We start from the raw sequence: 12,150 nt of genomic DNA on the forward strand, positions 1-12,150 counted from the left end.
GGGTTGGGAGAGAGTTTGGTTGGGAGAGAGTTTGGTTGGATGGGAGAGGGTTTGGTTGGGTTGGGAGAGGGTTTGGAGAGAGTTTGGTTGGGTTGGGAGAGAGTTTGGTTGGGTTGGGAGAGAGTTTGGTTGGGTTGGGAGAGAGTTTGGTTGGGTTGGGAGAGAGTTTGGTTGGGTTGGGAGAGAGTTTGGTTGGGTTGGGAAAGAGTTTGGTTGGGTTGGGAGAGAGTTTGGTTGGGTTGGGAAAGAGTTTGGTTGGGTTGGGAAAGAGTTTGGTTGGGTTGGGAGAGAGTTTGGTTGTGGCTTGAACAGTTACTTGGCCTATTTGATTTACTGTAGACTAGATAGTGTTTACTGTCAGTGTTGCTGTGCTCTGTCTCTCTCAACTCCTCTGTGACCACTCTCAGTATCATCTCCATATCAGCCAGTGTTTCCACTAAGTCTCCCTCACTAGGCGACGCCAGGGTTCCCTACGAAATGAATTATGAAACGTAGTGTTATATGAAAACTTTATGAGCTCCTTCAGCCTTGGAGGGACGTCTACATCACACCATTTACACACACGCCACAATGCCTCACACTCAGGAACACAACAAATTGTGTTTGTCATAAGGAGGAAGCACAGAGGCCATGTGGGGGAACAGAAGTAGAGAGGAGCTCTGATTGGCTCAGTAAACTATTCTGGCGTTAGAAATGATAAAGTAGTCAATACTTGTTGGGCTCTATGGGATGGAGAAGGGAGGGAGGTGAGTTACTCACCCCATAAGAGGCAGCGTTGTGGAGGGGGATGAGACCCCCCTTGTCTTGGGCGTTGACATCAGCTCCATGCTCCAGCAGGTATTCTGCTACCTCCAGGTTATTGTAGCCAGCTGGTGGGGTGGGGTGGGGGGGACGCAAACACATAATGGGTTAATATAGACACAAATGTGCTCATATGTATTACCATGAAAACTGTGCAACATGGTGTCTTTAGTCCTCACATTCTTGCGTGGTACCTTGTGGCTCGTGTTCCATCTCAATCCCTCTCTGCCTCCTTCTCCCTCTTTTCTTTTCACTATTCTTTCAAGGTCTCAAATGAGCTCAGCTTCATAGCAGGAGTGACCCTATGCCACTGCAGCAATTTATTGTGTAAGAAATTGAGCAGAAAGAGAAAAAATACAGTTCTGCCGTTGTGTGATGAGGGCTCTGGACAGTGAGCACACTGCTATTCTTCTCTGTTCTCCATCCTGAGCCCCTCTGCACCACTCCTCTTTGCCCCTCTGCACCGCTCCCCTCTGCCCCGCTCCCCTCCGCCCCTCTGCACCGCTCCCCTCCGTCCCTCTGCACCGCTCCCCTCCGTCCCTCTGCACCGCTCCCCTCCGCCCCTATGCCCACGCTCCCCTCTGCCCCGCTCCCCTCTGCACCGCTCCCCTCTGCCCCGCTCCCCTCCGCCCCTCTGCACCGCTCCCCTCCGCCCCTCTGCACCGCTCCCCTCCGTCCCTCTGCACCGCTCCCCTCCGTCCCTCTGCACCGCTCCCCTCCGTCCCTCTGCACCGCTCCCCTCCGCCCCGCTCCCCTCTGCCCCGCTCCCCTCTGCACCGCTCCCCTCTGCCCCTCTGCACCGCTCCCCTCTGCCCCTCTGCACCGCTCCCCTCCGCCCCTCTGCACCGCTCCCCTCCGCCCCTCTGCACCGCTCCCCTCCGTCCCTCTGCACCGCTCCCCTCCGTCCCTCTGCACCGCTCCCCTCCGCCCCGCTCCCCTCCGCCCCTCTGCACCGCTCCCCTCTGCACCGCTCCCCTCTGCCCCGCTCCCCTCTGCACCGCTCCCCTCCGTCCCTCTGCACCGCTCCCCTCCGTCCCTCTGCACCGCTCCCCTCCGTCCCTCTGCACCGCTCCCCCCCGTCCCTCTGCACCGCTCCCCTCCGTCCCTCTGCACCGCTCCCCTCCGTCCCTCTGCACCGCACCTCTCCACATTACTCCTCTCCCCTCCAGGACTTAGTCTATCAACACTCATTATTGACCTCAGGTCCCCCCACTGGAAGCCCGAGGTAGGGGGAGCAGGAAAATCTATCAAATGGCGCACCTGTAACTTTGTACAGTACTAATGCAATTAGTTGTGCAATTTAGTTTGTGTTTCTTGTTTGAAGTACAATAGTGTAATAATCAGGATGTCTTCTTTCTAAGTTGTTATTCTATTTGTGTATTTGATGATATAGGATTTGTGCAATTTAGTTTTGTGTTTTCTGTTAGCAATAGGGTAATAGTGTAATAATTAGATTATTTTTTTATTTGTATTTATATACTACAATTTGTTTCTATTTGTCTTTGCTACTTCTTTTTCATATTTATGAATGTTATGTTATGATTATTTATTTGTGTTGTTCTAAATGTCTGAATAAAAAAAGACAGAGCAGGGAGCCATACAAGCTAGAACCGCCACTGGTTAGCAGATATACATCACGTCTTCATTTCTCCTGTGCTGTCTGAAGGTTAAGTTAACTGTGAAAACAAGCTGTGGTAGAAATGGAGTGGCACAGCGGTCTAAGGCACTGCTAGAGGAGTCACTACAGACCCGGGTTTGATCCCGGGCTGCATCACAACCGGCCGTGATCGGGAGTCCCATAGGGCGGCTCCCAGCGTCGTCCAGGTTAGGGGAGGGTTTGGCCGGGGTAGGCCGTCATTGTAAATAAGAATTTGTTCTTAACTGACTTGCCTAGTTAAATAAAGGTGAAATAAATAAAATTTATAAATAAAAGATAGATTGCGCGTGTGTGAGACTGAGGGGAGGCTTCGCTGCTCCTGCACCACCTAGCGAGAGGTCATACTGCAGGGTGTCCACCCACTCTGCCCAGACTGGGTGAAAACGCTCTTTAGTGACGTCATTTCACATCTCATCCTTATGTTATAAAAAACATTTTACCAAGACAAATATGATTGTTCATGTTCTGAATCGTTCAGTGGGGTCTTTCTCTACCATATTATTAACATTATATCTAAAAAGTTGGATTTTGTAACCTAATACATCCCATAATATGCACTTAGTGCTGTTGACAGAGCGCTGCCACTTTCTCTTTATATTGTAGTAAAACGTGGTGTGGGTTGTGTCAGGTCAGCTGTTGTCCCAGGCCGGGGCTGTTTCCTATCCCCTACTGTGACTGTTAGTTCCTCTCACCCATCTGTTGTCCCCCCTCCAATGAGCCACAGCCTCCCAGCTTCACACAGACACAGGGAGGGCAGACTGGCCCCACAGCCCGACCATCTGGGCACACTGGGGGAGTCTACAATCACACCTAGCTTCAGCTTGTAAACACAGTGGGTCCATGAGATTACATTGGCAGACCTACTTCAGCCAGTTACTCAGGAGACTGAGTGGTCTCTACATGGTAAGTCATTTAACAATTGATCAAATCTGGCCCTTTTGACAAGTATAACTGACACTGTTATTTGTTAACAGAGCTTGATATTTAGCAACAGAAGTCAAACTGGGTGGGTCACGTCTGTATGTACCCCTGGCTATGTCTTGGTGGCCAGTCTTACCTGCAAGGTGCAGGGGGGTGGAGTTGCGTCCCTGTGTGTCTCTACAGTTGATGTTCTCTGGGCTGCAGAGTTTCTGGACGCGGGCCAGACAGCCCTTCTTCGCAGCATCCAGCAGGGCAGCATCTCCTCTCAGCAGGTCCTGGATGTCCGTGTCCCCCTCCTTCACCATGTCCAGAGGAGTGTTTCCGTCACGGTTCTTCTTGGTCGGGTCCGCCCCATGCTGAGGGAACCAGCAGAGCAGAGAGGCTTGTCATGTATTGCTACGGGACAGCAGTGAGTATAGCAGTGAGGAAATGTGTACCTCTTGGCTGCTGCAGTGAATATGGGCTGGTGAACACATGGTTACCGGTTTCTTAAATACCAAAGTGAGAAACAGAGGGAGACAGGTTGAGAAAGCGTGTGATAACAACTTCTGAAATAACTCAGAATCTAAAAAAAAGTTATTTATTCAGCAGGGTTATTCTTATGATGTGCATCCAGTTTAATGGAACACTTCTCCCCTCTAACTATGAGGTGGGAAGTTATATGCTCCAGCAGCTCTTAGCGTTTTTATATGCTAATGCAATCAAAAATAACTCCCCAGTTTACAGCTCAGATGCACATGTTTCACATATTTTCGAAGTCATAAACTGGCCCTGCTTAACCCTGATGAGAAGGAAAACATTACACATCCTGCTCACTCCAGTGATCAAATCATGACCGGAGGTGGAATGAAAATAAGCCATAAAACACTAGTGTTTTTCCTGTCTATTATTCAGCCGTAATAAACAGTCTTTAACTACCAATGGGCTTCAGCATGTGATCAAATAAACTGACTAAACTGCTATGACTTTCTACAGTACCTCTCTGTAAAAGGTATTTAAGGAGAGAGAGAGACCCAAACCTTCCAGAACAAAGCCACCACCTACAGAGATGAACCTGGAGAAGAGAGTCCCCTAAGCAAGCTGGTCCTGGGGCTCTGTTCACAAACACAGACCCCACAGAGCCCCAGGACAGAAACACAATTAGACCCAACCAAATCATGAAAATACAAAAAGATAACTACAGCAAACTAGAATTCTATTTGGCCCTAAACAGAGAGTACACAGTGGCAGAATACCTGACCACAGTGACTGACCCAAAGTTAAGGAAAGCTTTGACTATGTACAGACTCAGTGAGCATAGCCTTGCTATTGAGAAAGGCCGCCGTAGGCAGACCTGGACCTCAAGAGAAGACAGGCTATGTGCACACTGCTTACAAAATTAGGTGGAAACTGAGCTGCACTTCCTAACCTCCTTCCAAATGTATGACCATTTTAGAGACACATATTTCCCTCAGATTACACAGACACAAAGAATTTGAAAACATACCCAATCTCTATAAACTCCCATATCTATTGTGTGAAATACCACAGTGTGCCGTCACAGCAGCAAGACTTGTGACGTGTTACCAAAAGAAAAGGGCAACCAGTGAAGAACAAACACCATTGTAAATACAACCCATATTTATGTTTAATTATTTCCCCTTTTGTACTTTAACTATTTGCACATAATATGACATTAGAAATGTCTTAATTCTTTTGAAACTTTTGTGAGTGCAATGTTTACTGTTCATTTGTATTGTTGATTATCTACTTCACTTGCTTTGGAAATGTTAACTTATGTTTCCCATGCCAATAAAGCCCTTAAAAAAGAGAGAGAGAGAGACACAGACTCAGAGAGACCGAGAGACCGAGAGAGAGACAGAGACAGGGGTTAAGAACGTGTGATAGCCTCCAGAGATATTTTGAATGACAAACTCTGTTGTAGAGTCCCAAAGGCCTGAGTTCAGTGGTGTACAGTACCTTGAGGAGCAGCTTGCAGATCTCGTATTTGCCCTTGGCTGCAGCCTCGTGGAGAGGAGTGAACTTCCACAGGTCTGCCACGTTCACCGACGCCCCGTGTCTCACCAGCAACTCAGCCACCTCATAGTGACCATAGGAACAGGCGTTGTGCAGGGGCACCAGACCTCTGTAGAGAGAGACAGAGAAAGAGATGGATTGAAAGAGACGGAGAGAGAGATACATCAATGGAGAGAGAGATGGCAAGGCAGAGAGAGGGAGACAAAGTCAGAAGGGGGGAGAGAGGGAGAGTGACAAAGTCAGGAGAGGGGAGAGAGAGAGGGAGACAAAGTCAGAAGGGGGGATAGAGACAAAGTCAGAAGGGGGGAGAGAGACAAAGTCAGAAGGGGGGAGAGAGACAAAGTCAGAAGGGGGGAGAGAGACAAAGTCAGAAGGGGGGAGAGAGACAAAGTCAGAAGGGGGGGAGAGAGAGACAAAGTCAGAAGGGGGGAGAGAGAGAGAGACAAAGTCAGAAGGAGAGGGAGAGAGAGGGAGAGACAAAGTCAGAAGGGGAGGGACGGAGAGAGAGAGGGAGAGAAAGTCAGAAGGGGGAGAGAGAGAGAGACAAAGTCAGAAGGGGGGAGAGAGAGACAGACAGTCAGAAGGGGGGAGAGAGAGGGAGAGACAAAGTCAGAAGGGGAGGGACGGAGAGAGAGAGGGAGAGAAAGTCAGAAGGGGGAGAGAGAGAGAGACAAAGTCAGAAGGGGGGAGAGAGAGAGAGACAGACAGTCAGAAGGGGGGAGAGAGAGGGAGAGACAAAGTCAGAAGGGGAGGGAGGGAGAGAGAGAAGGAGAGAGACAAAGTCAGAAGGGGGGAGAGAGAGAGAGAAGGAGAGAGACAAAGTCAGAAGGGGGGGAGGGAGAGAGAGAAGGAGAGAGACAAAGTCAGAAGGGGGGAGAGAGAGACAAAGTCAGATGGGGAGGCAGAGAGAGTCAGATGGGGAGGCAGAGAGAGAGAGTCAGAAGGGGGAGAGAGAGAGTCAGAAGGGGGAGAGAGTCAGAAGGGGGGAGAGAGTCAGAAGGGGGGGAGAGAGTCAGAAGGGGGGGAGAGTCAGAAGGGGGGAGAGAGTCAGAAGGGGGGAGAGAGTCAGAAGGGGGAGAGAGTCAGAAGGGGGAGAGAGTCAGAAGGGGGAGAGAGTCAGAAGGGGGGAGAGAGTCAGAAGGGGGGAGAGAGTCAGAAGGGGGGAGAGAGTCAGAAGGGGGGAGAGAGTCAGAAGGGGGGCGAGAGACAGAAGGGGGGCGAGAGAGAGAGTCAGAAGGGGGGCGAGAGAGAGAGAGTCAGAAGGGCGGAGAGAGAGAGAGTCAGAAGGGGGGCGAGAGAGAGAGAGTCAGAAGGGCGGAGAGAGAGAGAGTCAGAAGGGCAGAGAGAGAGAGAGAGAGAGAGAGAGAGAGAGAGAGAGAGAGAGTCAGAAGGGCGGAGAGAGAGAGAGAGAGAGAGAGTCAGAAGGGCGGAGAGAAGGGCGGAGAAGGGCGGAGAGAGAGTATTTTCACGGCCGGATGAAAAACGTACCCAAATTAAACTGGTTACTACTCTGGCCCAGAAACTAGAATATGCATATTATTAGTAGATTTGGATAGAAAACACTCTGAAGTTTCTAAAACGGTTTGAATGGTGTCTGAGTATAACAGAACTCATATGGCAGGCAAAAACCTGATAAAAAATCAACCAGGAAGTGGGAGATCTGAGAATTGTAGTTCTTCTTTCTAATCCCTATCGAAACTACAGTGTCTGTGGGGTCACGTTGCACTTCCTAAGGCTTCCATTGGCTGTCAAAAGCCTTCAGAAAGTTTTTTCATCCGTCTCCTGTAACCGGGCAGAGAATAGGAGCTCAGTCAATGAGTGGACTGCCTGGGGACAAAAGGATTGATGATGTACGATCCCGCGAGCGCGCCGTTCCTTCTTTTTCTTCTTGAATGAATATGCTATTGTCCGGTTGGAATATTATCACATTTTTACGTTAAAAATACCATAAAGATTGATTTTAAACAACGTTTGACATGCTTCTACTAACGGTAATGGAATATTTTGACTTTTCGTGTCTCGAATTGCGCTCGCGCATTATGCCTTTGGATAGTGACCTGAACGCACGAACAAAATGGAGGTATTTGGTCATAAATATGGATTATTTCGAAGAAAAACAACATTTCTTGTGGAAGTAGCAGTCCTGGGAGTGCATTCTGACGAAGATCAGCAAAAGTAAGAGAATATTTATAATACTAATTCTGAGTTTAGGTGACCCCAGAACTTGGCGGGTGTCTGTATAGCTTGCTTTGATGGCGAGCTATGTACTCAGAATATTGAAAAAAAAAAAGCTATTTTAAAATCTGACACAGCGGTTGCATAAAGGTGTACTGCATCTATAATTCTTAAAATAATTGTTATGTATTTTGTCAACGTTTATGATGAGTATTTTTGTAAATTGATGTGGTCATTCACCGGAGGTTTTGGTGGGAATATATTTTCTGAACATCACGCGCCAATGTAAAATGCTGTTTTTGGATATAAATATGAACTTTATCGAACAAAACATACATGTATTGTGTAACATGATGTCCTAGGAGTGTCATCTGATGAAGATCGTCAAAGGTTAGTGCTTCATTTAGCTGTGTTTTGGGTTTTTGTGACATATATCCTTGCTTGGAAAATGGCTGTGTGGTTATTTTTGTCTATGTACTCTCCTAACATAATCTAATGTTTTGCTTTCGCTGTAAAGCCTTTTTGAAATCGAACAATGTGGTTACATTAACCTGTTTGGGCTAGGGGGCAGTATTGAGAATTTTGGAAAAAATATGTGCCCATTTTTAACTGCCTCCTACACCAACTCAGAAGCTAGAATATGCATATTATTGTTCAGGTTTGGATAGAAAACACTCTGAATTTTCTAAAACTGTTTGAATGGTGTCTGTGAGTATAACAGAACTCCTATGGCAGGCAAAAACCTGACAAGGTTTCATGCAGGAAGTACCCTGTCTGACAAGGAGTCGTGCGTCTTGCATCTGTTTATTGAAAAGTAAGGATCTTAGCTGTAACGTGACAATTCCCAGGGCTCCGATAGGCTCTCAGAACCCGGGAAATACCTGAAGGTTGACGAGGCAGCCTCAGGCTGAAACACATTATCGCCTTTGGTAAGTGGCGGATCAGAGGACCTTTGAATGAGGCGCGTGCACGATTCGCTCCTGAGGAGAAATTTAATTCGGCTGTTTAGGCTCATTGCATATTCCCGGTCGGAATATTATCGCTTTTCTACGAGATAAATGGCATAAAAATTGGTTTTAAACAGCGGTTGACATGCTTCGAAGTACGGTAATGGAATATTTAGACATTTTTTGTCACGCCAATGCGCCATGCACGAGACCGTGATGTAGCATTCTGATAGTGTCTAGAACTCACGAACAAAACGTCGCTGTTTGGATATAACGATGGATTATTTGGGACCAAACCAACATTTGTTATTGAAGTAGAAGTCCTGGCAGTGTATTCTGACGAAGAACAAGCAAGGTAAGAACATTTTTCTTATAGGAAATGTGATTTTGGTGGAGGCTGACCTGGGTGGGTGTCTAAATAGCTAGCCCTGTGATGCCGGGCTATGTACTTAGATTATTGCAAAATGTGCTTCATCCGAAAAGCTATTTTAAAATCGGACATATCGAGTGCATAGAGGAGTAATGTATCTATAATTCTTAAAATAATTGTTATGCTTTTTGTGAACGTTTATCGTGAGTAATTTAGCAAACTGTTAGTAAATTCCCCGGAAGTTTGCGGGGGTTATGCTTTTTCTGAACGTCACATGCTAATGTAAAAAGCTGTTTTTTGATATAAATATGAACTTGATTGAACAGACATGCATGTATTGTATAACACAATGTCCTAGGTGTGTCATCTGATGAAGATCATAAAAGGTTAGTGCTGCATTTAGCTGTCTTCTGGGTTTTTGTGACATTATATGCTAGCTTGAAAAATGGGTGTCTGATTATTTCTGGCTGGGTACTCTGCTGACATAATCTAATGTTTTGCTTTCGTTGTAAAGCCTTTTTGAAATCGGACAGTGTGGTTAGATTAACGAGAGTCTTGTCTTTAAATAGCTGTAAAATAGTCATATGTTTGGGAAATTGAAGTAATAGCATTTTTAAGGTATTTGAAAATCGCGCCACAGGATTCAACTGGCTGTTACGTAGGTGGGACGATTTGGTGCCACCTGCCCTAGAGAGGTTAAAGAAATGAATAATTCACATCAGATAGTATCTGCTGTGAAGACTGTTCTCATTGTATAGAAACCAGGGGTTAGCCCCCAAGACAATGTTATTGTTATCAGCTATCCAGACCAGAGACATCTCCTCCCTGGTACCTCATAGTACACAAATACCAATTCAATCTATGGAATGCAGGCTGTAGATTTTATCACCATCATAAATCAATTACCAGCGCCAAGCCCCAGAGGCCCAACTCAGTCCACACAGACAAAGATGAGAGAATACTGAGAATCCTTATTCGATGCAAAAACAGGATTTTACAACATAATCTTGTCATTTTCTACCATAGACATAACATTCTATATCATCAGGGGAGTGGTGGAGCAGAGAAGATGAAAGCACTGTAGAGAAAGGAGATAGACAGACATGCAGATTCCTGAGCTAATAGACAGCTACACACAGACAGATAGGGAGAGAAAGAAAGACCGATAGCCAGCCAGGCAACCAACCAACCATCCAGACAGATAGATAGTCAGTCAGCCATCTAGCCATCAAGCCAGAGAGATAGTCAGTCAGCCAGGCAGCCAACCAGCCAGACAGATAGTCAGTCAGCCAGGCAGCCAACCAGCCAGACAGATAGCCAGTCAGCCAGGCAGCCAACAAGCCAGAGAGATAGATAGTCAGTCAGTCAGCCAGGCAGCCAACCAGCCAGACAGATAGTCAGTCAGCCAGGCAGCCAACAAGCCAGCCAGACTCACCCCTTGTCTTTAGCGTGGACGTCGGCCCCATGATGCAGCAGGTACTCCACCACTGCCACACGGTTGTAGCCAGCGGCGAAGTGCAGCGGAGTGGAGTGACGACCCTCCAGGTCCCGACAATTCACATTCTGTGGAGAGCACAATGACTACAAGGAGAGAGAGAGAGAACCGGTTTACATTCCGACAGCAGCACAGGCAGTCTGCAGAGAGAGTGGAAAATTAGAAACGCACTCAGTTTCCATGGCACGTTTTCAAAACATTCTCACAATATCTTGAGTTGCAGCCTGGTCTCATAGACTAGACGTAACATCGTAAACATAAATCCGGGACACACAAATTAGTGTGATACAGTCAGTATGTTATGTTTGGTGTGGTTACATATGACTGAACGGCAAAAACAAAAGTGGGGTATCAACCCAAAGGTTGCGCGTTCAAAACTTATCACAGACAACATTATTATTTAAGCTAAAGCAAATACTTACTACTTTTTAGCTACATTGCAACTACTTAGCATGTTCGCCAACCCTTCCCTTAACCCTAACCATAAATCCTAACCCCTAGCCTAGCTAACATTAGCCACCAAGCCACCTAACGTTAGCGTTAGCCACCTAGCTATTGTTAGCCACATCAAATTGGATTCGTAACATACCATTTCGCTGTACGAATTGCAATTCGTAACATATAAGAATTGTAATTCGTAAAATACCACATAATTTGTAACATATCAAAAGAATTGTAATTCATAAAATACAAAATCATTTGTAACATATTGTACGAATGGCAATTCTTAACATATACGAAATGATGATGGACATCCATAAATGAATACATACCATAAGAAACGTAACATATCATACTAATGGAGTTTCCCAGATGTACATTTACTACGTTACGTCTACCCCTGAGTGCAGGTTGGGAGTTGAAGGTGATGCAGTCCAGTGAGTTCACATACCAAGACAAAGAGTAGTAGAAAATCCAATAACAGTTTCCATATCAACGGGTCCTGTGCATGTCATGTAAGCTTGTGTATTAGCCTTCTTTTTCTTGTGAGTCAGCTAGCTATGCCAGCGAGTAAGGACCACACAGACGCACGCACACACACTTAAATGAGAATCCTACCTTCACAGTGTCCAGATCTCCAGCTTTAGCTGCCTCCAGGAGTTGATAGTCAACATCAGAGTTCCTCACTGGTACATTTTCTGGGCAAGAAAAAAAAAAGAACATGACATAATCACCAACCAGTGTCTCAGTGTAATACAATCTCAGCCAGCAGAAAGGTCACTGTCACTGCAGTCGCTTTCCATGGAAGACACAGCGATGGAACCGACAAAGACTGTCTGAATAGAATGGAGAGGAGATAAAGGTAAATAAACACAAACCCACACCACAGGAGGTTGGTGGCACCATAATTGGGGAGGACAGGCTAGTGGTAATGACTGGAGAAATCAGTGGAATGGTATCAAATACATCAAACATGTGGATTCTATGTGTTTGATGCCATTCCATTAGCTCCTTTCCAGCCGTTATTATGAGCCGTCCTCCCCTCAGCAGCCTCCACTGACCCGCACATATTCAGAGCTGTCAGGCACACACATATATTCTCTCTCTTGCTGTCTCTCTCCCTCTGTAGTCTCTCCGTACCACTGAGTATCTGCTGCACGGCCTCGTTGCCCATCTGTGAGGCGGTGAATCCCTGTAGTGAGAGGATGGAGGCGTCTGCGCCGTAGCTCAGCAGCAGTCTGCAGGTCTGGAGGTGTCCTGCCATGGCAGCACGGTGCAGGGCTGTCTGCCCCAGGGTGTCCAGTGCATTCATCTGAGAGACAGGGAA

At 46.7% G+C, this 12,150-nt stretch overlaps 1 protein-coding gene across 2 annotated transcripts in view; it reads right to left on the reverse strand.

The window, feature by feature from the left end:
- Positions 1 to 12,150, reverse strand: part of tnksa (tankyrase, TRF1-interacting ankyrin-related ADP-ribose polymerase a) — a 165,372-nt gene that overhangs the window by 12,245 nt on the left and 140,977 nt on the right. For both annotated transcript variants that reach the window (XM_029691961.1, XM_029691962.1), the window contains 6 exons: positions 11,964 to 12,135; positions 11,442 to 11,521; positions 10,323 to 10,468; positions 5,339 to 5,504; positions 3,516 to 3,735; positions 760 to 869 (listed from right to left, as the gene is read on the reverse strand). In XM_029691961.1, the coding sequence (XP_029547821.1) occupies positions 760 to 869; positions 3,516 to 3,735; positions 5,339 to 5,504; positions 10,323 to 10,468; positions 11,442 to 11,521; positions 11,964 to 12,135 (894 nt within the window). The remainder of the gene's footprint in view (positions 1 to 759; positions 870 to 3,515; positions 3,736 to 5,338; positions 5,505 to 10,322; positions 10,469 to 11,441; positions 11,522 to 11,963; positions 12,136 to 12,150) is intronic.

This window comes from Salmo trutta, chromosome 15 (assembly GCF_901001165.1).
Source record: "Salmo trutta chromosome 15, fSalTru1.1, whole genome shotgun sequence".
Lineage (NCBI taxonomy): Eukaryota > Metazoa > Chordata > Actinopteri > Salmoniformes > Salmonidae > Salmo > Salmo trutta.